The sequence below is a fragment of the Paroedura picta genome, chromosome 2 (assembly GCF_049243985.1).
Source record: "Paroedura picta isolate Pp20150507F chromosome 2, Ppicta_v3.0, whole genome shotgun sequence".
Taxonomy (NCBI): domain Eukaryota; kingdom Metazoa; phylum Chordata; class Lepidosauria; order Squamata; family Gekkonidae; genus Paroedura; species Paroedura picta.
This window is the reverse complement of record NC_135370.1, coordinates 66,005,393-66,031,900: the sequence shown is the minus strand read 5'-3', so window position 1 is coordinate 66,031,900 and position 26,508 is coordinate 66,005,393. Positions and strand designations below refer to the sequence as shown.

General features: G+C 41.2%; 1 protein-coding gene across 32 annotated transcripts in view; it reads right to left on the bottom strand.

Annotated features, from left to right (window-relative positions):
• CLASP1 (cytoplasmic linker associated protein 1) overlaps positions 1-26,508 on the bottom strand; it is a 260,988-nt gene that overhangs the window by 64,787 nt on the left and 169,693 nt on the right. For 17 of the 32 annotated variants that reach the window (XM_077320493.1, XM_077320491.1, XM_077320495.1 and 14 more), the window contains 9 exons: positions 24,804-24,911; positions 18,268-18,330; positions 12,662-12,765; positions 10,021-10,044; positions 7,419-7,663; positions 5,557-5,620; positions 4,599-4,762; positions 3,202-3,280; positions 2,822-2,965 (listed from right to left, as the gene is read on the bottom strand). In XM_077320493.1, coding sequence (XP_077176608.1) covers positions 2,822-2,965; positions 3,202-3,280; positions 4,599-4,762; positions 5,557-5,620; positions 7,419-7,663; positions 10,021-10,044; positions 12,662-12,765; positions 18,268-18,330; positions 24,804-24,911 — 995 coding nt within the window. The remainder of the gene's footprint in view (positions 1-2,821; positions 2,966-3,201; positions 3,281-4,598; positions 4,763-5,556; positions 5,621-7,418; positions 7,664-10,020; positions 10,045-12,661; positions 12,766-18,267; positions 18,331-24,803; positions 24,912-26,508) is intronic. The other 15 variants (XM_077320505.1, XM_077320506.1, XM_077320508.1 and 12 more) reach the window with 2 other exon arrangements.

Here is a 26,508-nt window from a genome sequence, read left to right as displayed (position 1 = left end):
GATTTATAACCCGCCGCTCCCCTGAGGCTCGCGGCGGGTGACAATATGTAAAACCCCCATAAAACCCCTAATACATAAAAACACCTAAAACAATCCCCAACTCCCCAACCCACCCCACCTGATGGCGGCGGAACTATCCGGAAACCAGGGGTCACTGCTGATGTAGAAGGGGGGCCCGATCTGAAAAGGGGAGGCACCGGCCTCAACCATAAGCCTGGCGGGAGAGCTCCATTTTGCAGGCCGTGTGGAAGGATGGCAAATCCCGCAGGGCCCGCAGCTCATCTTCCATCCACGACCTACCACAGACCCCCATCCCCAAGTACCAAGGCCCACTTTCTCTCAGCAGAGAGAAGTGACGGGTGAGCAGGAGGCTCCTCAAAGAAAGGCTCCTTACACTCAGGGTGCTGAGACATCAAGCCAAGTTAACCCCCAAGAGGTCATTCCCATGGGGACAGTGAGGGCCCAGGAAGCAGTCACTCACCTTGTTGGTAAGATGATTGCCTTCTCCCTCATGGAAGACATAGCCTTTTCCCAGCTGATGGAAAACCTGGCTTCATGGTACTCTATCCCCTTGTGGAGGACCATGAGCCCACAAGTCTCTCCTGCCAAGGACCACTCTGCTGTGGTGATGGTCAAGAGTGAGCTGGCCAGAGTGCAAGGGAAAACTGTAAACTTCATGGAAGGCTTCTGAAACAGCCAACAGCACAGATACCTCTCCCTTACTGCCCACTGGTGGCAACCATTAGATCTATCTGTCTGGACTGTCAGGGTCCCAGGAGAGTACAGTCCTGCTACCAGGTTATAAAATGGTTTTGCTCCATATGCAGGGAATGCTTGCAGACCACATCACACAACAATTATAAAATAACCTGAGGGAGTGGGTGGGTAGCAGCAACATTGTCTGTGCCTGCATGGTCATGAATGCCTGCACTAACATCCTGGCAGCTGTCAAGGCTGCGCAACCCAAGGGCATTGTTTGTCTAGCACACATATTCTCCTGGTAATGAAAGATATTCTGGAGCTACCTGGGATGCTGCCACCCTTGAGATATGCACCTAAGCCCACCTCTGCCAATACCCTGGAGCAGTGGTCTGCAACCTTATTCAGGCTGCGGGCCGGCAGCGGCAGGGAGGGTGATCGCCCAGCTGCGCATCCCACGCACACACGGCACTCCCACGCATGCGCAGCCAGATCACGCGTGCGCTTTTGCGCCATGCGTGGCCGCAAATGCACATGCGCGGCACTCCCGTTTGTGGCTGCGCACAGCGCAAAAGAGCATGCGTGACCCGGCTGCACATGTGCTGCGCATACGTGTTTGCGGCCACGCATGGTGCAAACACGCATGCGCGGCCCGGCCCAGTGGGGAGAGGGAGCTGCGTCCCGGTGCCAGGGCCTTTGCGGCCCGGCAACAAGCCAGGGCCAGGTGGTTGGGGACCACCGCCCTGGAGTACTCCCCTGGAGTGCTGATAACACAAGGCCCAACCACGATAACTCAAGGTCCAACCTGGCCTGATCTTTCTGGCATAGCCTTGAGTCTTCTCTTCTGTCCTCCCACCAGAGCGAGCGGGTGTTCTTTCATCTGGGAGACATTCCCAGTCCCCCCCCCCCCTGCTCCCACTTGGACAAAGCCAGGATGGATGAGTTGGCCTTCCTCAACCTCCCCGTATTGGGATACCCATCCCTGGACATCACATGGCAAGATTCAGGTCTTCTGTTGTGCGACCCATTCCTCTTCCTCTGTGGGTGACTTATGCAGCCTGTGGGTTGTATCGCTGGGTGGGAGGATGACCACCTCTTCTGGGCAGGGTGATCTCCCTCATCCAACACCTAACTCATGAAACTACATCTACTTCATAACATACCCCTTACCTCATGATCAATTTAAATGGAGAACCTTGATTTATACTGGCATGGTGGGGTTGGTATGCCTGGCAAGCAGTTGTGGATCACTTTGGGGAACTCCCTATAGAATGGCTATCTTTTTGTTGTAGCTGGCATTGCTAATGACTATAAGTGGAAAACTGGTCTGGTGGGGATGGGGTGCCATCAGGCTATCATGGGATACCTTTGGGGAGCCCCTGTTGGAAGTCTCTTGTCATGTCTGCCATTGCATCACTAATCACTTAATATGGAAGACTTGTCTGGTGAAACAGCCTACCAAACTGTCATGGGGTAACTTTGGGGAACCCTTAAGCAAACTCAGGATGTCTGCTTTTCTGTCCTTCAGAACCTGCCTTCAGAGATTGGGGGGGGGGGAAACTGTGAGTGTGAGGGGGTTTGCCTGAGATCTACAGATCCTTTTATTGGGTACGGGGGGGGGGAGAGTTGATCAGATATCAGAAATGAAGAATAGTTGTGTTTTATACCACACTTTTCACTACCCAAAGGAGTCTCAAAGCAGTTTACAATTGTCTTCCCTTCCTCTCCCCACAACAGAGGTAAATGGGGCTGAGAGAGCTCTGAGAGAACTGTGTCTGACCCAAGGTCACCCAGCTGGCTTCACGTGAAGGAGTGGGCAATTAAACACAGTTCCCCAGATTATAGTCTACACAGGCTCTCAGTATAGTAAAGCTGTTTTCATCTCCACTGAGTTGATCAGTTACAGAATCAGGTGGTTTTTAGAATATGAAAAGAAAACTGACGTTAGCCTGACAATCCGTTTATATGATAGTTAAGATGGCATTTAAAACAGAGGGTACACATAGTTTGAAAAGATGTACTCTCACCCCCTTTTCACAATGGCCTTTGAAACTGGTTTACCTTGAATATATGGAAAGAACAGCTTATCCACCTGTAATCACCTCTCATTGTTATAACTTACCTTTCTCACATCTGAGCTCTTTGGTTCTGTTGTCCAAGTGATAATCCTAGAAACAGCAAGTTTTGCCTCGCTGGAGTTCACAAAATCAGTTGGGTCCATCTGTCTGGCCAAGGATTCAATGTACTTGAGGATTGCCACTTTTACCTAAAGCAAATAGAATAATTGTATAACTAAGGAATAACAATCTAAAATCCTCAATTCTCACATACAGCAGCTTGCAGATGATTGCTTGATTACTATGGATCATTTGTTAATTTTCTGAAATTCCTTAAAATAAGCACTGCAACAAGACTACTTTCTTCAATCTCTGCAATCAATGATTGTACTGCACTTTTGTAACAGGAGAAATAGCCGTGCTTCAAAACAAAGATATTCCTCACCTTAAGATTTGGCGTCTGGGTTTGATCTACAATAAACCTCATCAGGATATTAAACTGTTGATCAAATGGAAAAGAATCCCTATGGGGAAAAAGAAAAGATGCATGACAACATAATTAATTACTAGTTACAAGATTTATATACAACCTGGCATATAAAGATGTTGTATATAATCAACCAAAGCACAGGGGAGAATATTCGAGCTATTATCCCCCTTTCCTCTTTTCTTCCATTTATATAGTAAAGGATCATATCTAGTGTCAGCAGTTGTCCTTTAAATAGTACAAGATGAAAAACAAAACATACCAACACTATTTGAACAAAGAGCTACAGTAGTTGTAGCAGTCCAATGAGAAGACTTGGAGTGAGGACTGGAACTAAATGCTTTTAGAACTGGATTAAGGGAAATGTCACCATCTTTTGATAACCTCTTCCCTGTTTCTAATGCATCCATGAATTCTTCTTTCCCCAACAGGCAAAGATTTCCCTCTCTCCAAAAGCAAAACTGTAGAAACTCCCTCAAAAAGTCTCCTGCAAATTACTTCAAATTGCATTTTGTTATAGATTTGAACTGTAAACTATCCTGGGGGCCAAATGGGCTGAAATGGTATAAATCTGCCATATAAACTCTTATTTTAACATATATGTGCATGCACAGCATCATCCATTGTGCACAGTTACAGGCAGCCCTTCATTGTTTCAATGATACTTTCAAGTAATTTGTTGAAAGAAAAAGCTAAATGGAACTAATAAGAAAAGGTAAATGGAACTAATAAATGGAACATCATCGGGACCTCCTCCCCCACCCCTCTAGTAGTGGGGGCAGGAGTGGGGTTTTCTTTTTTCCGCCATGTTGGGGGTATTTTTATGTCTTTTAATGGGGCTTTAATGGGGTTTGAAGATATTGTGACTCCCCTGCGGCTCGTGGCAGGAAATAAATTGAATAATGATGATGATGATGAACAGCATCTATTGAGATTTATAATCAGAGCAAAGACCGTAGCTATTGGTTGTTGAAAAAACAATATGACTCATACAAAGAATAGAACTCAGGGCTTCAAAACCATGGAACATTTCTGCTGATTGAAAGGATTTCCGTCTGTGGAGTTGACTTCTACTATTGAAATGCTGCTTCTAGGAGACCAAAGATCACCAAAGGTCTCGAATGGTAAGAGGAAACTGCTGAACAAACTCCTCCTTCCCCAGTGGTATTTAACCCATAATCTTAACTGTTGGAAGATGAGACCCAGCTCTAGACTAGGTGTAATTTCATATCACCTTCTGGGTCTAGAAGAACGATCCAGACTTCCTAAAATATTAACTAAAAGTAAACAGATGCTGTTAAATAGCATTGCAGGAAAGTTTACAAGCCATTCGTTGCTGTTTATGGACAGGCTACCTTGTTACATCCAGAGCTTTCTGCACTTTTGCCTGTACTGATCCCAGCAAGTCAGCTCCCATCTTCTTGAGTAACTGTGTCAGGAGGACAAAAAGCCAGTCTTGCAAATCATCCTTGTGAATAATTATGAAGTCTACCAGGGTTTCAAGAAACATGCTGAAAACCTATAAGCCACACAGAGATAAAAGGAGGGGCACGATTTAAAAATAGCACACAAATTATCAAAAGAAAAACTTTGTGAAATCTGCTTAAAGAAGAGAGCTCTTGGAACTCATGCTAGCACTGTAATTTCTAGAATGTGGCATATTAAATAGATAAAAGAAGTGGGGTGGAGGAGGAAGGAGAATACACTTACTCTCTGTTGTGAATTCCACCGCAAAGCAGGCCATGCAACAAAACAGACCATTCATTAGTACATAAACACAAATAATTGGAAGGTAATTGTTCTAGGGCAGTCCCACTCCCCCCGCCCCCCCCCCCAAACAGATAACGTAAGCAGTCAGGGGAAGTATGACAACTTTTGAGAAAGAATATTTAACAATAGTTCTGAAGGTTTTTGAAAGAAACAGAATAAAACCTTTGCCTACATCCCCAATTCATGCAAACATTGTCTTTCAAAACCATATAATTAAGTATTAATAATCTTTTTCACCTTAGATAATTTCATGTCTGCATAATTCTCATTTAAAGAATCTCCCTATTTCATGCTGACTGCAAGCATTGAACCTTTACTGAAAAACTACTAAAATATCATGGCTTTGTTTGCATTAAAATTATTGATTGATTACATTTATAATCCCTTCACTAAGAAAATCTAGGAAAAGTTCATTCAAAGCTAAACGTACCTCAAAATATAAGTCATCATAGCACTGAGAGAACTGAGGTTTCAATAACAAATTCATCAGAACATACGACTGTTCAAAAACAGTGTACGTTAAACATATGTTTAAGATTTTACCTTGCTGTGAGGGTCTGCAAACATGCGTGTGAAGATTTCACATAACCTCTTCAACTCAACCCGGCTGAAATGCACAAACACAAGAAATAGATTACTTAAGAATGGACATAGGATATCTGGAAAATATGGCAAGGAAATCTTGTTGCAACTTACAGTGTGAAAGACAATACTTAGAATATGACATTTCTGTCTACTGCTACAACAGTGAGCACAAAATGTATTACAGTGGCATTCTGATATATTCTTACAAATGTTTAACATCAAAATACCTATTGGAACTTGACTCAATTTAGACATTGCTTTACTAAGTTTTCTTCAGAAAGAACCCCATAAGGCAAATTTAAAAGCTGGATGCCTTGTAGGGAGCTTTCCTGTCTCTTGGTTACAGTTCTACATACACCAAGCCATTAACTGAACTACTGAGAAGAGTGGTTATGACTGCAGCGTAGGGGGAAATGGTTTGTGCTATTGACAGGAGAGCTAGTAAGCAGGTTGAAAGGGCATGCTTAAGCAGGGATGGAACTGCAGCCTAGCTAAGGGAAAGCTGAAGAACAGGGAAGCCGTTTATGTGATGGGAGAAGACAGTAGTGGGGAGCGAACTGAGGAGCTGCAGTGGCAGTGTAAGTGTAGGATACAGAGGGGAAAGACAAGCAGTGGAAACTTGGAGTTTTCTTAGTCTCAAGAAAAGTCCAATGGGTTGGACAAAAAACATCAAATATGACCTACGGACATGGTAGAATGCTCAGACAATGGAATTGGAAAAGCATGAAGCCTGCCAAATCAGACAGGAACAGGTGCATGTTTCGCTGAGGGGAGATTCTGAGACATGATTTGAAATAAGCAGCCATATTTTGGCTCAACTGGAAACAGTTTTGAACAGCAGCAATAAAGAAATGGAAGAGTAGCCACAGAGAGTGTGAACAGAACTTATCAGTTTACTGTTAAGGTCTGATTCTTCAAAGATTCAACCCGAAGAAACCTAATACAGAAAGTTGTCTAAAATAATTCAGATGATGCCCTATTTGTACAGAGTTATTTTCAGGACAACCACTAACAGCAAACAGATCAAGGTCGTGGGGGAAAAAATTAGTAAAAACCCAAGAATTAGATGCTCGCCCCTTTCCCATCTGAAACATGTCTGTTAGATGAAAATACCATGAAAGCAATCAGTGGTTCTCTGCAACATATTACACACACAATAGATCAATTATATTATTACTTGGTTTATGCAATTCAGATAACAAAATAAACCAGATGGATCCATGCCTTCCGAAGAGTGCTGTGCTATGCTAACATCAACCAGCTCCTGGCCTCAAAGAGGTATGTCTGGCCTCAACCAGGGCCAGGACATTTTGCATCCTGGGCCTCACCTGGTGGAATGAGCTCCCAGAACACATCTGGGCCCTGTTGCAGTTAGCACAATTCTGTAGTGCCTGCAAGACAGAGCTCTTCTACCAGGCATTTGGTTGGGGCTGATATGTTAACATCTTCTGGGCTCCACCTATCCACCAACCCACCATCTATTACCTACAATAAGATATTGAGACCATGGTCTGACGTAGATGAAAATCAGAGGATGCTCTGAAAATTCAACTGCTGATACCATTATTTGTTTTTATTTAATTGTGTGATTTTAACTGAATTAAAATTTTAAGTTTAATTGGTCTTGTTGTGTATGTATATATATAGCATGGTCCCTGAGCTGGCTTGCTGGGAGAGCAGGATCAGAAATTCAATAAAATCAATTAAATCAGTCGAATCACAGCCAACGAATTAAAACTCACTAGCTGGCCAGCTTGAAGACTCCAGACCTACACTAGCTTCCCCATTATTGTACTGTCTTTTTATATTTAAAAAATCACCTCAATGTCCTCTGGCTCTTCAGTAGGTTCTGTAGGCCAATTAGCCCCTCTTTCCTCTCAGACCAATTGGAACTCGCACAGTGGTTCAAGACCTCAGCCACGTCCTCTGTCTGTCGCAGGTAGTGTGGTATGCCTCCATTTCTAGATCCATAGGAACGTTCTGAGCAAGCACTGGATGCATCACTGTTAGCGTCATCATCAGAATACATCCCATATGGCTCATATCTTCGTCTCACTGGCTTTTTCTGGGGAACGAAAAGAATCCCTGAGCTTAATACACTTTATATGGTTTCACTGAAGCAAAAACTATACACTGATCAAGAAGCACACTGAACATTGTAGGTAATTACAGCACAAAAGTTTCACAAGTCAGGCAGATCGGGGCCCTCACTGAATATCATGTGGACCAAATAAATGAACAGCTATGTCAGACGAAGGCTTATGAAACGGTGCATTTGCTTTGACTGCTAATGTCTATTTCTTTACTAAAGGTTAAATGAGACAATTCCATTTAATATGTTTTAAAGTTAAGTGATTCCATCATAAATCAATAAAGATAATGCAGGTGTACAATGGGAAAAGGTAAGTACTCCCTGGCAGAGGTGTGGCTGAAATTATTGCTAAACTCAGACCCCAGTAACAGCTAGCAGCTTTAGTCTAGGGAACTCTGTTGACAAAAGCACAGACTGAAAACCTCCTAAACTTCACTCCTAAACTTACCATTTGTTGTGTTTCAGGTTCTAGAATTCCTGATAACTCATATTTATGTATGCTGATCTCTCAATAAATTATCCGGTACATTATCAAGATGATCACATAAAGTAAACATTGGACAGATGTTGACAGATAAACTAAAGAAGTAGATAACTGCTGTGCACAGCTTTAAAAAGCTACTATATATTCCCAAGCTGTCCTGTCTGCTAGCTAAGATCTCCCCCTAGAGGTCCCTAGCTTCAAAGGTGAAGCAAATAGTGACTGGAGGCAGGACTTTTTTTGAGGTGGCACCTCACCTGTGGACTGTGCGTATCCTTATGCTCAGTTCACAGCTACACAACTTTCTTTTATGCACAAGGCCAAAACGTTTCTATTTACCCAGGTTTTAAATTAAGGTAGTAATTAAAACACACAAACATACACACATTGTTTGATAGATTATTTTTAGCTTGAGATGCTTTTGAAGCTGCTCCATATGTGTTTTGAATGCTGGGCTTCAATAATGTTATGTTGTTTTATTTTTTTTTAAACATGTTTTAGATCATAAGTCATCTTTGGCAGGTTTCCTAGGGAAGTGGCACAGACTAGAAAACAAAATTAACTCCAAGCAAACTTGCTATAAGAACATACCAGCTCTAGAACTTGGCACTCCGACACCTTTTTCAAAGTAATGTTCTGGTTCTCACCCCAAAGAAGTAAAACTAGGAAATGGGTGGTCAGAGCTCAGCTAGCCTAACTGGTGAGGAGGACACGGGGCTTTAATGCCTAGAAGACTGCTGTGGCCAACTTGTCCCTACAATATAGTCCCTATACTATATATTATTATTATATATTATTATATATAATATAATATATTGTATCTATCAGGGGGCCCCAACTTTTTTGTGCCCATGAGCACCTTTGGAATTCTTTCACAGCATGGTGGGCATAGCCCTAAAATGGCTGAGCCAGCTACAAAATGGTTGCCACAGCTTACCTTCAGTCACATAATGAGGATCCTTGTGGTGTGGTGGCAGGTGCTGCCAAGACGTTTTGAAATATCTGTACAGCCAATCAAATCTTTAATAATCAATCAAAAGACTTGCTAGGTAAGAGCCCCACCTGGCCCCACTCACTTTCTAAAATCTCTTGGTGAGTGTCAGAAAAGGTGTCAGTGGGCGCCTTGGTGCCCACAAGCAGCCTGCTGGAGACCCCCCTGAGATATATTATGGCCCAAGAATATATCATATTGTAATAGCCATCTTAGAGCCTCTTGTGGCACAGAGTGGTAAGGCAGCAGACATGCAGTCTGAAAGTTCTGCCCATGAGGCTGGGAGTTCGATCCCAGCAGCCGGCTGTAGGTTGACTCCGCCATCCAAGGTCGGTAAAATGAGTACCCAGCTTGCTGGGGGGGGTAAACGGTAATGACTGGGGAAGGCACTGGCAAAACACCCCGTATTGAGTCTGCCATGAAAATGCTAGAGGGCGTCACCCCAAGGGACAGACATGACTCAGTGCTTGCACAGGGGATACCTTTACCTTAACCTTTAATAGCCATCTAATGTTTATTTTATTGTTTTCCATTCTTCATTACCTTCTGCCTCCTCATACTTTCTCCAAAATCTAAATAGTTTGAAAACCTACATTTTAAGAAGTTTACAGGCACATATGCTCAAACCCACTGCAAAATTTGGGGATTCTCAGCTCAGTACCTTGACTTCTAAAAGGCACATAGAACAATATCTGTCGTTACTGTTCTTACATAATAATTCATTTATGCAAAATGACAGAATTCGAGATATGAGCTCTAATAGTTTGATAACAGGGGAAGCCAAAACCTTGGAAAGTACAAAAAAAAGAAAAGAAAAAAAAAAGAATGAAGGAAAAAAAGTCAAGATAGCACTAGTACCTTGCTCCTGGAGTCTCCTAACAGCTGTATGCAGGAAAATATTGAAGGGTGGGAGAAAGCATAAAGAATTATGTCAGAAGCTTATGCAGGGATTGTTCTTGCAACAAAAACGTACAAGCAAATGTGTCTTGGCAAATAAAAAAATACAGTTCAGCCACTTTTACATCAAGCAACATAAAATTAAAATGGCGAGGCATGACATCAAACTAATTACTCTTATGCTCCTGCTGCAAGCGAAGTCCTTTTGGGGAGAGGTCTTGCGCAGACAATGTATATTTAGCATTCTATCTTCACTAATGCTGACAGGTGTCTCCCCACCTTGTGGACATTGACATTTCTGTAAAATTTAGGGAACAGGAATACTACCTCTGAACTTCTGTCTGTCCTCCAGGTGGCATTCAAAGACAGGCCTACAGACCATCGCTTCCCAGCCTATGATAACACACTTTATGGTCTCATATAACTAAATTCAAAGTAGATAATACATTTCTTCCTTATTGAAGTTTTCCAAAAACACAACTGCTTCCAAGATTTCAGGCCTTCTTTTACAACCAACTAGCTCACATTTCCCTCCTCCACATCTGAAATAGCTTTATCTCAATTTTTCCCAATATTTCCCCATGACCAGCAAATTAACAAGGCTTTTTTGGGGGGATGGTTTTAGGCAGTTTCATGATTGTTGTTTGTATCCTGGTACACTTCTTTAAATGAAGTTCTTTTTTATAGATACAGAAATAAGCACATTTCAGGAGATCTGGGCTATCTTTATTGGTGGGATAGAGCATTTTTGAATAATGTTTCTACTTCAGACAAATGGTGTGAAAAAAAAGTCTGTGAACTAGGTTACTTGATAGTGTATTTTCAGCAAAAACAGGGAACTAGGCAGGAAACTAGCTAGCAAAGTAAAAGGGCTGTCTAAAAAGAAAAGAGCAAAAGAGAACGAAGAACAGAGAGGATCATGTAGAATAACTGAAGGCCTTTTCACACTTTTAGGAAGTTTTAAATATAAGAGTTAGTGTAATAGCTGGAGATGGGCACAAATCAAAGTTCCACAAACTTTTAAAGCAGTTCATAGATCATCAGGGATTCTTACATTGTTTTACAGTTTTTGAGGTCATAATGCTTTGCATTTTCAAATATATATGAATGACCATTTATGCGCTGGGAACTTCACTGCCCTAGCTCCCATGCAGGAGCACAAATTGGGGGCAGATGAGGCACACTGGTCCAAATGCTCCCCCGTGTGGGTGCAGGAAGAGGTGGGGCAACCTGCCACAACTAAAACTCCAGCCTGCAGCCTGGCATGAAACCTCCAGTGCATAAACGGTCAATAAAAGGAAAGAGTCCTCCATAGTGCAGAAAACAGAAAGGCAACAGCTTTGAATTATACATAAATAAATTGTGACAAGGTATACATGGATTATTTCTTTCTGTGTGCTTCCTGCGTAATTTGTGAATTTCCAGATGCATGTAGTATTCATATATTAGGTATAAGGTGCTGAAAAGGTACGCTTGAGTCAGACCGTTTACACACTGGAGGTTTCATGCCAGGCTGCAGGCTGGAGTTTTAGTTGTGGCAGGTTGCCCCACCTCTTCCTGCACCCACATGGGGGAGCATTTGGCCAGGTGCGCCTCATCCGCCCTGGATTTGTGCTCCTGCACGGGAGGTGGGCCAGTGAAGTTCCCAGTGCATAAACGGTCTCACTGATACATTCGCTGTCATCACATGTTCGTAATACCCAAATTTACTCAAAAGTTGCCATTTTAGTTCATTGGTAGGAATTTAAACTCTATAAGCAGTACGAAAAAAAGAATCTCAAGGGTCTTTGATAATGTCACACTCATTCTCAGAACTGCTGTCACTTGGGCTATGGTTACACATTTACTAATCCTTTCCTATTTCTTGTCCGTACAACTATCCATGGGGAATAGCTACCAAATACATAAACTGACTGGTTTACATTTTTTTTTTGCCTTCTGACTGAACACAAATTCAGTGCATTCAGATTTTAAAAACTTGCAGCACCTTTCACATGTATATTAAATCAGGAATATCTAGAAATTAGCAGGAATTTTTACACCCCTAAGGCTACATGGATCTTCTCCCTCACCACCTTTCCTGAGACAAGAACAAGAAAAAGGGAACTCTTCAAAGAGGAAAGTATAATGCACAAAACAAACAAATACACTATGAAGGAAAGCCATGACAGACACACATATCATGAATACATTGCCCTCAGGAAAATATAAGAGCCTCATGAGAAAAATAGATATATGGTACCTAGAGTTAAATGCAACATATAATTCACAGACTTCAGCTGTACTTTACATGGAATGAGTTAAGCCAAACCTGAGGAGACTAACTTCTATATAAAAGTGGTTAAGTACAAACCATTTAGTTGCTTAATCCCTTCAAGCAATCTTCTCAACAACAAAGGCAATTACCACAGTGACTCTGTCTGCTGGACAGAGCATTAGCATAATATTCACATATGCCAAACATCCCCCCAATTTTTTTAGACAGAGTCATAGACCAGCACATAAAAAAAGAACAGTTATAAACCAAGACGAAGGAACATACGTACAGGTGGCAACTTAAAATGACTTCCTGGTGTTGGAAGGGTTGTGTTTTTCATCTTACCAGTGCATCAGCTACAGCAGCCTCCAGATCCGTGCTTGTGCTGAGGACTCGCATTGCATTCATAGAGGCAGGCAACCTGCCTGGCTGTCCAAGCCCAAACCGGTCTGCACAAAAGACAACAACGAAAGGCATTATAATGCAAGTTTACAGTCCCTTGGAAGAGTAATTAGGCTGCTGATCAGGAACTCACCAAAGACTAGCAATTGCTTTTAATTATTATTAGGTCCTATTGTGCATTGGTTACTCTGAGATAGTACAAATACAACAGGAAGTAATAAACAAAAACTTGTCATAAGCTTGCATCTCAGAAACTGTGTTGAGTCATGGATCATAGTTAGCCTCTGATTGGCTATTGAAGATTTGACAGATACTGCCAAATGAGTTTTTTTTAAGCTAGATCAAAATGTATACTATGTCATAAAATATTTTAAATGTTATATTCATTTTAAAAGCATCGTGTTAAACAGAACTTCTGAATGAAATGCTGAAGAGCTACATTCAGAGTTACGCATGTCGTCACTCCCAGATCTTTTGTCACTGGCTCTGCCTCTTACAGCAACCATTTTGTGGCTGCGCCCACTGTCCTGCGTCAGATTTTAAAGATGCCCGTTGACTCAAAAAGGTTGGGGATCTCTTTTCCAAGACATAAAGGGAAAGATCTAATAACTTTAACAAGAGTCCATTAAACAAGGCAACAGCAAGAAGCCAATGTTCCTAACAGACTGGAGGGAGCTTCAAGAAACACAATTCATCAGATCTATATACTCTATCAAAGAAAAAGAATTCACGGGATTTTCTACATACATCCCCTCCCAAAACTTCCCCCAAAAGAACAACATTCCTCTTTCACTAACAGAGTTTTCTTGGAAATTAACAATTTCATGTGTCTTCAGTTGTCTCTTCTCTGGACTATTTTACAGTGTAACCCCTATGTAAAGTTACTCCAGTCTAAGCCCACTGAAATTAATGGACTAATTGGAGTAACTCTGCATAGGATTGCACAGTCGTGTCTTACATCTATAACATGAATTATGGTTTTGGGTAGGCATTCAACTTTTGATACATATTGGTGTTCTAGAAGAACTTGTGTTTCTTTTGGATTCTGCTTCATTCATTGCAGAATCTTAACCCTTGCAAAAGAGATTACCCACAGTATGCGCAGGGAATAAACAGCCTTCAAAAATGTATACAATCAAGGTCCTCAAATTTCTACGGAAGATTTTAAATGACACTTAACCCTTTTATAACCTAGCAGCAGATTATAGGATGTAAAGAAGAGTTAGATTGGCAATGTTTGTGAGAATTAAATCTCACTTTTCTAGCAGAGACCATGACTTGGCTGTGACGCTGCTCCCCTTGTTTCACTTCTGCTACAGAGGATTTTCTCTGCTGGGGTGCTCACTTCTTCTGGCACTAGTACTTCCACATGTGCAAGACCAATGTATTTCCAGGAGCCCCTATACATGCAGAAGTGCTGATGGCAGAAGAAGAGAGCATCACAAGCAGGGGAAAGGCTCTACAGTGGGCAGAGAGAAAAGTGAGGGGGACAATGTCTTAAAATCTAAAACTTGGACTCTTATCTCATTTTCACAAGTTTGAATGTATAATGTCCTATTACGCAGTGGGTGACCTTTTTGAAAATTGATATGGTAATTTGCAGACAAGTATTTAATGACTAAGTAAAAACAAAATTTAAGCACCTTCATGTTTTCAAATGCTATGGTAAAGGTATTTGCTAGAATACAAATTGAGGGAAAAATTTTATTTAACAAATGACACAGGACAGAAATAGAACAGGAAGGATCACTTGTGAGCTACTGTCGAGACTTGTTTTTACTCAAACAAAAGTTCATGTATCAGTGAATATGTTCATTTTGCATGAAGGGAAAACTAAAACCATATCAGATACACTATGTGATAAGAGAAGGGAGCCACTGTTAACACCAGGAAGGTCAAATGGATCATTCGTAAGCAGGCTGTACTACCTAAAGTAGTTTCCATTTTTGAAAATGTTATTAGCAGATCAAACATTTTAAATTTTCAACAAGCACATTTTCTAAAATAAAAATACATTACATGCAAAAATAAACATGTTAAACAAAGAACTACTTCCAAAGTAACTGATGCATGATATTTTACAGACTGGAAAAAAATTGCAAGTTGTTACTATCCCCTTTTTTAATGCGCTGAGTTGCAGGAGTGGCAAAAACACTTGTTTTATTGTTCTATGTAGTCGATTCTCTGGTGAGAAGGTAACAATGTACTGAAAGTGATAAATCAAATGCCTGCTATGTCGATTTCACCGTGAGATGAAATTTTGCTTCTGCAATGCTTCTTGCTAAATTCCACTAAGCAGTCTTTGAAGGCAATTACAGTCTGAAACAGCCAAAGCTAAGCATTTTATGATTCTATATGATTTTTATATACCATAATTTCAATGGGAGAAATGCAACCATGGACAAGAAATGGATTTGGAAAAGGCTGAGCTTCAACTGAACTACATTTTTATTATGGAAATATTGCTATTATTGGTGGTAAATCCACACCTGAAATAGTACTATGATGTCCAACATTGTTGTGCTGAAAGGGAACATTGGGACTATGAATTTTGTTCATGGGCATGGTAAAAATCAAGATGCATGCCATGCTTTCATGTAGAAGAAACTGGACTCAGAATGGCCCACATGAAGCTGGAAGGACCAGTTTCATGTCATGTGAAATCAGCAGATGCAACAACCTTCCCCCCTCCCAAATCAAGGAGGAATATGCAGCTGAAATTTATTCTAGAAGATACATAAATAAACATTGTCACCTTGCTCACAAAGGAATCACCATATTCATTTTAAATATCAGAACCTTTTTTCTGGTAGTGCCCATACAGAATATTTTTGGACAAATTTTGATGAATATGAATAATTAACCCAAACATGGTTATGGATGCCCTCCAAGAAAAAAGTAGACTACTAGAGAACTAGTTTCAAAGCCAAATGGCATGGGCCTGAGAAAGAAGAAGCAAAATAATTGCAAAACTTTCAGTTTTCCAAGGAACCAGAACTGATAATCCTGGCTACTGCTTTTAAGCAATTTAAAACTGCATTAGAAAAGGGATGATAGTTTTTTTAAACGATGGGGATAATCAGAATGGCAAAGTAAATCAAGTTGCAAGTCTTTGAAATGCTCAAGAAAAATGCCTAGGTTAAATAACACTAAGGACAGTCTATGGACCAGGCTAGCCTGACCTCATCAGATCTCAGAAGCTAAGCAGGGTCAGCCCTGGTTGGGATGGGAGACCATAAGGAAGTCCAGGGTTGTTATGCAGAGCCAGGCAATGGCAAACTACCTCTGCTCATCTCCTGCCTTGAAAACCCTACAGGACCACCACCACCCACGATAGTCTGGCATGCACCTATATACCTGAATTTTAGTGTATGCACAGTGTAATTCAACTGCTACTTGGGGATTTGTTTTTTTTTTCAATATCCGTGTCTCAAGAAAACTGCTCTGTTTTGAGTTAGCTAAAGATGTTGAAACAGGAAGGGAACTCTCTGACAAATCTCAGTAGAGCCCCAAACACTACTAAAATAACACAGAAACAAGCCTATAAAAGCTGTGCTTTAGCTATCCCACAAGATACTGAAGACAAATTTATATTATGAGAACTATTTAAAATCAAAATCAGTATCATTTCAGGTTCTTCACTGATTATTTTACTATACGACCTGGAGAGAGCTGGTACTCAGCTTCTTGACTCAAATTCCACCTTTCTAAGCCCAGTGACTTCAAAGAACTTTAAAAGGTATAATTCTGCTTAGGACTGCACTAAAACACAAATTATCTACATATTTCTATTTCACACCATGAGAACCATTTCACTGAAAAGTTAAGGCAGTACATTCAACGAAAATTTTTTGCAATGCCCATTCATGTTCTTCTGATAAAAATCACAGACACAGGAAGGACCCATAGTATAAAACATACCTGGGGCAAATGTTTCATGAAAAGGGGAAAGTAAATAATCCTATACCTTAGGGTTTGCTACTGGTATAGTAGCAAGCCACATCCACCTTTGCGCTCTTCTTGTGTTATTACAGAGCTGGAGAAATCTCTACTTTTGTCTGCTCTTTATTTTACAAAATGTTATTAAATAAAACAATTTGGTTCACTTTCTAGCACTAGCAGACAATATTTACCGATTCCAATTTGAAGACAGACTTCCCAATGACTAATACTTGCAGACTATAACCTACCCAAACTGCTGGCTCTCCAAAGTGTTCAAAAAAGTTCTAACAAATCATGATACTTGTCTTGGTTAAGAAACTCATGTAGGCAGTTCTAAATTTGTTGATGTTCCCCTATTTTATGGTATAGCTATTTTAATGTGATCCCTAAGGAGTTTCACTTTTAACTTGTGCTGTTGGTTGTTGGCTGTGGCTTGTTATGGCTTAACAGGGCCCATACCAGGTCTTCCTTAAGTTTGAATAAAGTTATGTTCTGTTTTGGTACCAGGTAAGGTTGTCAGCTCTGGATTGCGAAACACATGGAGATTTTGGGGGTGGAGCTGGCATAGGACCACAGCAGGGTATAATGCCATAGAATTCACTCTTCAAAGCAGCCATTTTCTCCAGGGGAACTGATCTCAATCATATGGAGAGCCTGTAATAGTGGGATGGCCTCCAGGTGCCACATGGGAGTTTGGCAACTCTAGTACTCAATGCTGTGGTGCTATTACAGTAAACAAGATGCCTGCAAAAGATTGGACCCAGAACAGAACTTTTTCACCTCCTTTACTGCAGCCCACTGATCCCCATAAAATTCTGCTCCTGAGATTCAGGGGACTTTCATGAAGCAGGGGTTTGAAGAGGGAGGGAAAATGGGCAAAAACTTTCCCCTTCCACCAAATACTGCTATGCTGGTGACCAAAGCACCTTTGGATCCATCCTCAGCAATTATAAATGTATAGTGGCTTTCTGGTCTAATCATATGTCTGTTTGAATAGCAGGCTTTGAGGGTATAGTTCTGCTAGGAATGTAAGGTTTATATGGTCTCATGGTTCTAGGAAACTCTCACCAAGCAGTTATATGTGAAAGAACAACATTGTTAATTTGGAAAATATTTTTAACTTTTTAACTAGTGAAACTGTTTTAAATGTATTGCTACAATTAACATTCAACTGAGAAAATTATGATTACATCAAAAAGCTGCTACACTAAATGTGGCCACTTATAATAAGATTAAAATGAGATGCACACCTGATCTATACACTTAATCACTGTTGATGCTGATCAGTTTTTCCTGCAGCAGGATACATAAAACCTGTTCCTTTCTGCACATGTCAGGAGGGTCCCCCATGAAATTACTTATGCCATGCACCTACAGTATATGTGGAAAGGGTATAGCAGAATTCTAGATTCCCATTTTAACGCTGTTTCATCCACTGGAATAAAATAAGTAAACACAAAATGAAATGACAAAAGCATGTTTTAACAACAAAAAAGAAATCCCATGGTGGCTAAAAAAAGCACATGCTGAGTGCTAAGCAACATTTGCAATGGTCAGTGTTATAATGACAATAAGAAGCAGATTCATGCAGTTAACACTTGGTTCACCTGACTGCCCAACAGAATCAGCAGTGGAGAGAGCACTAGTGGACCTGGAATGACGTCGAGAGGCTGCAAGTAGAAGGAATGGCAACACCCACAGGATTAACACACAAGTACTCAAGACAAAAAACGCCACAGTCCAAAGGGGATGCATATGATTAATACCAACACTGGTGTTACATAGTGGAAGGAAATGGCACTGCATATGAATGGACATCTAAAGTGAGGGCAGTTCCCATGGGAGGACCAAATTCCCTGCTTGTTCTCTACTCTTCCTCCACCCTCAGCTATGGGGTATGATGTATGAAAAACAAAAGCAATCTCTTTAAAGAATTCCAGCTGCAATTGACAAGCATGAATGACCTGCCAGATCCACAGACCCAGAAGAATCATCATGAGAACATGACACAATCAACTCAGTAGCAACAAGATTTAGATGTGATCAGTCCAAACCCCAAAGCAGAATCACAATAAATCATTAGAAACTGTGCTTGCAATAATCAAACCTCCAGTTTTCCAATTTGGAAATGTGAGCCCATAGCCAATAAAAGTAACATCGGTGCAGAATAATAGAACACAATATGGGGGGGGGGGATTTGTTTCATGCATTACATCCATTATTAATAACAAACATAAGTCTTTATTATTCATAATCTCAGATAGAGAGGTCTTTTTCAAGTCCTGCTGGTTGGGATCCTTTAACTGCAGGGGATGGGAGACGAAAGCTAAGACATGCTGCGTGTAAAACATGTGCTCCTCTCCCAATCTGAATGCAGTACAACATCATAAATCCATACAACTCCATTGTTTGTAGCATCCAAACTCACCTACGATAAGAAATAGCAAAACAGCAAAATCTTCTTTTGCCCATTTCTCCAATGAGTTAAAATTGTTTATATTGGCATTTCTTGAAAGTTCTGATTTCATAAAAGGACAGTGCATGTTCTTAATTACACAGCCAGGAATTAACACCAAGACAATGCTATCTGTCCCAATGCTATCTGTCTGTAAGTAAGCATACTTACCTTTAGATTGAGAGTTCAGGTAATATTCTTAATTAATGGCCAAATAATGTCAGATAATATATCTCACTGCTAAAGAAAGTTACTTCCTGAAAGTATTATTTTCATGCACCCCTGGATCACTCAAAGAGGAAGCAGATGTGACTCCACAAGGTGGTATTAATTATTTTTAGCCAAAGAAGTTAATCTAAAGTGCAGAAAGCACGTATTCATTCTTTCAAAACAACACTTGCATTCAGCTTGTACTCTGGAAATGATCTGAACAGGAGTGTAATAAGTGAATGCTACTAACACCAAAGGACAAAGAGATGTTTGTTTAAAGGAGATGCAGAACAGAAATCCACCTGGTCTTTTTGTATTTTCCACATGTTCTCCTGTTGTCCTTTATAAAGGACATAAGTCAAACACTGCTTCGGGTTTTTCCTACAAATTGCTACAGCAACAATGTCCCATCAGTTTCAAAGTCAGTAACTTATTACCTATTTTTTAAAAAAAGATAAAACACCCTGAACTTACCATTGTTTATATTTTCACTCACATATTTTCCATACCTGAACACACCTGACATAGCTAACAGAAAATGTACAAATTATCTAATCAATGAGCAATAACAGGTTACTTTGCAAACTAAATTATAAAAGTAAAGCAAAAGAAATCTAATATTTATTGCTCATTTTGACAATTACTTGTAAATTAAGACAATATACATTACAATTATATTATTCCAGTACATTTCTCTCACACACTCACTCTACCTTAGTCTCCCCAAGTTTTCACAACATGCATCTTCTCTTAGTGTACATGACTGGAAAAAATGTCATAAACAGAGCAGCTCACACTTAGAGACCATCCAATTATGACACAGTATGTGAAAGGATTCTTTTTTTTCTCTCTTTCTAACACTGCAACTTGCCCAGGCTAACCTGAATTCATCAGATCTTGGAAGCTAAGCAGCATTGGCCCTCTTCAGTACTGGGACAGGAGGCCACCAAAGAATATCAAGATTGCTATACAGAGGCAAGCAAGGGTAAACCATCTCTGAATATCACTTAACTTGAAACTAGGTGTGATCTTGGAATCCAGGATATTTTTTTTAAAATCCTCTTTTTTTTCTGGGTCCAATAGACTGAAAAATGCCAATAAAAAAACTGGGCTGCCTTGGCTTCGCTTGCAGGGCAGTTTAAACTGAGCTGCAGAAGATGTCTCCAGAATCTGTGCATGGCACCATAGACAGACCATAGACAGTCTCTCACCACCAAAGACAGACTTGAACAGATCACCAGGGGTGGCAGGAGCTGAGAGCTCCCTGCCACCTCTACTGGGGCCATCTCCTCTTCAGTACAGCTGAATATACTGGAGAAAAAAAATTAAAAATTCAGCTTTTATTCAGGCTCAGCTAAACTGGTAGCTGATCAGATTTTTTGATCTGTATTCAGTTTAAATAAATTTTATGGCTCAGCTTACACTGAATGCACACCCCTACTTGAAACACCTTCCAGGTTGCCATAGGTCAGCTGCAATTTTTTTTTTTTTTTTTGGGGGGGGGCTGAACAGCAGGTGAGAGACTGCATTTTGGAATGATCTCCTATACAAAAAGAAAATCTTATTTCTGATAGGTTACATGCATGTTAGGGAGAATGCAAGAGTAGAACACTTCTCCCACAAGTTCTGCTGCTATGTTGCATGACTCCATTAATGATCCCATAGATACAAAAGTCCCAGACCGTTTAGGGCTTTAAAGGTGAGTTTCAATACTGCAAACCTAATTCGGTCTTCAATTTGGAGCCAACGCAGTTGGGAGAGCATTGGTCAAATGTGAGGGATCGTCCTGCTGCATTTTGAACCAGTTGAAGTTTCTGGATTAGATACAAGGGTAGCCCTGTGTACAGTGAGTTGCAGTAGTCTAGTCTGAAGGTGACAATTGCAAGGATCTGGACCTCTAATAGATAGCGTGGGGTTCAGAAACATGACCAAGCTCCATTTGTGGTTGCAGTTTATATTTATTTTTGAGATTTCTAATCCACCCCTTTCCAAAACTGCTCTCAGGGGCTGTCAACCGAACCCCGGCAAGAGCTGATAATTGTAGTGCTCCATCTGAGGCTCCTGGGATCCCCAGTCCTCTCTGGCCTCCCTACTTGCCATCTCAGTTGGCACATTCCTGTTATTAGTTCCAGTTCCCCTTGTCTAGTTATCTCCAAAACATCCAATCAAACATATAACAATTTGTCTACATGTTCCTATATTACTCTATAATATAATTCTTCTTAATTAGGTCTCCTAGTCATCTAAATCCATAGTTAGTTATCTCAAAAATGATTGCACTCTTCCCAGGTTGACTGATTACGCCCTCAGTGACATTGGGATATGGGAGGACTGTCCCCAAATGGCTGATCTCCTTCCTCCGGAGTAAAAAACAGAGGGTAGCAATAAGAGAGAGACTATCAAGCCGCTGCCAGCTTACATGCGGTGTCCCACAGGGAGCAGCCAGTTGTCTGGAAGCAGTAATGAGGTGGCTCCAGCAGAGTCGTCTGAAGCTCAACCCTTCAAAGATGGAGGTCCTATGGCTTGGCAGAAAGAGTCCAAGGAAGCATGTTACCAATGGAGTGCAGCTATCAGTGGCCCACTGTGTCAGTAACCTGGGCGTGATCCTCAATGCTTCCCTCTCTATGGACGCTCTGGTCACAAGAGTAGCACGGCTGGCATTATGCCACCTTCACCAACCCAAACCACTAGCACCCTACTCGGCCCCAGAATACCTGGCCACAGTAATCCTTATGATGGTCACCTCTAAACTATACTTCTGCAACTCACTCTATGAAGGCCTATCCTTATCCTTGATTTGGAAATTACAGCTAGTCCAGAATGCAGCAGCCAGGGTCCTCACAGGAACACTATGGAGGTCCCAAATCTGGCCCACTCTCCAACAAGTGTACTGGTTGCCAGTCAAATTCCGGATCAGACTTAAGTTTTTGCTAATCACCTTTAAGGCCATACACTGCCTGGGCCCAGTGTGCCTGTGGGACAACTTCAATGCCTACACCCCTCAAAGAGCTCTATGCTCTGCCACCTCCAACTAGCTGGTCATCCCCGGGCCCAAAGAAGCATGTTGGGCCTCAACCAGGGCCAGAACTTTCTCTGTCCTGGCCCCCACATTGTGGAATGAACTCCCTGAAGAGATCAGGGCCCTGCCTGAATTTCCACACTTCTGCAGGGCCTGCAAAATGGAGTTCTTCTGCTGGGCATTTGGTTGAGGTAAATCAAAACAACAGCATCTACCTGGCTCCCAGAAACCCCCCTACCTATGTACTGAATCCCAAACTGACCAAACTATGAGATCATAGTGATCAAGTTACCACTATCACTGGAAATGTTATATGGAAATGTTACTGGAAACGTTATGGAAATTGTTATCATCAGTTAGAACCACTGTTACTATTGTTTTACTTGTTATCATGAATTATGCTGTACCTCTCTATGTTCTGTGTAAACAGCCCTGTGCCGGAAGGGAGGGCAGAATACAAATGTAAGAAAATGAATTAATTAATGAATTTTATTTTATTTTAAATATGATGATGATGAATATTGAAACCTTTCATACTGATAAATGCATATCCACCAGGGTGAGCTTTCTACTTTAGGGAATCAGATTAAGTCCAGAATTCTTTGCATGAATCTCCACAGTCATTAGAAGAGCCAAGAGAAACTGACCACTGGCCCACCAAGGTTAAGTTTATACTCTCACCATGACCCATTATGCACGGGGGGAATAACGCACATTCGGGGTGGAATAGCGGCGACTAAAATCACCAATAACGCACAGTGCCGGCTGCAACTGGCTGCAGCTTTGGTGCATGCCGCCGAAAAAGCCACGTTAGCGAAATGTGGAAGAAAGCGCAGCTTCCGGGTGACCGGGGCGCAACCAGAAGCGGCGCCGGGATCGCCGCGTGCATAATCGGTTCATGCAAAGACCTTCATCTGGCTCCAAAGATACTTATATTCTTAAGCAAGGTAGCATACCAAGATCACAACACAGATGTATTATGGCTTAACTGTTCAGAAATCCTGAACAGACATTCTTGATTTATAAATAAATACATCTGTAGACATTAGGAATATTAGTAAAAAAAAGTAGAAATATAAGTTCAAAGTCAGTATGTATGCCAAATAGGCACCATTTTTGGTATAAAGTTCCTTTAATCATCATGAGCATGTAGAGCATAACTAGTGTACCTTATATTTTCTTTCTGCTCCTATTAAAGAGAGACTAAAACACAGCTAAGTAGAGAAAAATCCTATCCATATCTGGAAAGGTTTTCTAACAGCAGAGCAGAGTATAAGCAAATAAATAAAATAATAACCCACAGGCTTCTCAGCATCTTTGACCTAATTAGTCATCCTCAATGTCCATTTTGTAAAACTAATGGACATAAACCTCTAGAATGTACTATATTTTTCACAAAGTATTATTTATTAAATCTGAACTATCAGTCCCCACAGGCTACATGTACAGCAAGATACAGCATCATGTTCATAACAGTTCACTTCCTCCATTCTGAAATCTCAAATATTAGGCACACACTGACTAAATATTAAATAGAGGGGTTTTAACATATTTTTAAAATACATTTTAAATAATGCATCTATTGCAAATTATATCCAGTATTACTGTATGATTCTGCTGTTTCAATGTAATAATGAATGCCATTCATCACACAATAAACTGGCATAATATTTTATATGCAGACTGGATGCTTACAATAAACCAGTCCATGCCTTTGAAAGCTACAGGGTGCTCAGATTGGAGGAAAATTTCCATTAAAATCTTTCATGCAACTAATTAACCAATATTACTCCCTCTTCCCCCCCCCCCCACAACCCACCACAAAGCATTAATACAAAGAGCCAAGAACCTGCACTACTAATTTAAATAGTGGTTCTCTGGACTCCTATTGCCCATTAAAACTAAGGGACAGCAGGATGATGCTTCCCTGTGGAGTTAAAACAAAACCATTGTGATTTACACATTCAGGAATCACCCTTTGGAATAGGGGATACAGCATCTCGAATAAGAACCTGGAACAGTGTCACCCTGGAATAACTGCCATGATTATGATTGTGCACGTAGACCCAAGGATACAATGCAGATCAGGCAAGAAGGTGTGAGCGCACTTCCTAAATCCCACTCTAGGGAATTTACCGCATTGGATCCAAGAAGACCACAGATCATGCTTTGTCAGCCCTTCACTAAAATGACACAGGCCACTTTATTTCAGAGTTTCTGTATCTGTTCAGGTGTGCTAAAGGAGTCTAGAAATCATCACAAAGACTTCCTATTAAAGGAAAGCAGGACTGAAGCATGCAGGAGGGAACAGAAGAGACATGGGGATTAGAAAGGAGGAAGTGGGGGCAAGTAAAGAGAGGAAAACAAGCTCATTCCACCTAGCAATGTGTCTCAAGTGGGAAACAAGAAAAGGGGGAAGGGAAGGGCCTTTAGAAGCTCCATTGCCTGCAGGTACTCACCAAGTGGAGGGAAGCCCCGAGCAGGGCTTGTATCTCGGCTGCTCTCACGGCTGGTATCGCGGCTGCACCCCTGACTCACGCTGGGTCGGGGGATACGGCTGCTCCGTGCTAGCATGCAGCATGGAGAGTTTCAGAGAAGGTGAACACAAGTTTAATGAGGACACAAAGCTTAGACAGCAAAGTCACATTCATGGTCATAACGGACATTAGGAAATTTCACTGGCAGCAGCCAGCCAGCAGCCAAGTCTGGCATGTCACAAACCAATTGCCCTGCACGTCAAGTTAAGCTTTTGGCGTTACAGATCAGCACACCTGAGAGGCTTGCCTGGCAGGCAATCCCAGCTGGCATCCTAGTAAAGGGGACAGAAAGTCTTCATTGGAAAGAGAGGATTAGAGATATACATGCAGAAAGCCAGACAAAGGGCTGTGGCTAAAACTTCTGTTGAGGAATAAATGAAATATCTGTGGCAAGGGTTTAGGAATACTCCACTTTTTAAAAACAACCTCAGTTTTGCATGAGTCTTCCATTTTATATGGACACAGAGTTATCACAATAATAACTTGTCAAAAGGGAGAACTCTGAAGTCTGACAATCCATAATCCATCAGATACATACAATTAATATTAACTTATGTGTCTGTTTGGTCAGTATGGTTATAGGTGGTCACTCGGAAGTTCTCCTGTTTCTTTTTGCAACATTCTATTGGCTTGCTCAAGCTACAAGAAATCTACTGAAATCTCTAACTCCAGCTACAATTGGGTCCCCGAGAAAGTCCATCTACTGAGTGGTGCAAGTAAAAAGTAGAAGAAAAGTGGTGCCTTAAGACGAGTAAGGTCATTTTTTTTCAAACACCCTCTCAATCTTTGTTTAACCAACACCTTCCTACCCAATTAATACAAACTCTACATACAACTTCATGTGCTTTAATTTGTTCTTTATTGCCTTCATCTGTCCATTTCTAACTTCCTTCAGTTCTGCCTCCATAGTTAAATCTGAGATTATAAAAATTTGGATAAAGTGGGTTGATATGGTATAAAGACGCTGTATGCATAAGGAGTAGAAATACATTAAACAAAAAAGGAAAAGAGAGTTGCACTTACCTGTAACTATTGTTCATCGATGTCTTCTGTGCAGACACACATTGGGACTGTGCCTGCACAGGCTGGCCATGGAATAAACTCTTCCAGCTCTAAAAGCTATCGTGATGGGACCTCTTCCCCTCTGGAGCCAACAGGGTGGCTTTTCCTACCCAAGCCATCATATGCTCCAGGGTAAAGGGAGTGTAAGACTGCAAGACTGCCATGAACCCCCACACAAGGAGAACTATCATGTAAAAGTGCACAGTGAGGCCAAGGAGAGGGAATGTGTGCCTGCACAGAAGACATCAATGAACAACACAGTTACAGGTAAATGCAACTCTGTTTTCATCTTCTGTCTTCTGCTGCAACCCCACACTGGGACCATTTACTCACCGGAGGAAGTAGGGTGATACTCTCAGCAAAAGAGAGGAGAATCACTATACCCTTCCTCACCTGCAAGTCCAACATATAATGCTTCACAAACATGTCCTCCATCAACCATGTTGCAGCTTTGCAAACATCCACAAGTGGGACTCTCCTGAGGAGAGGAGCCGAGAAACCCTGTGGAAAGTGCTGTCACCTTCAACTGATAGGTTTCCCAGCTGCCTTGTAGCAAGAATGGGTA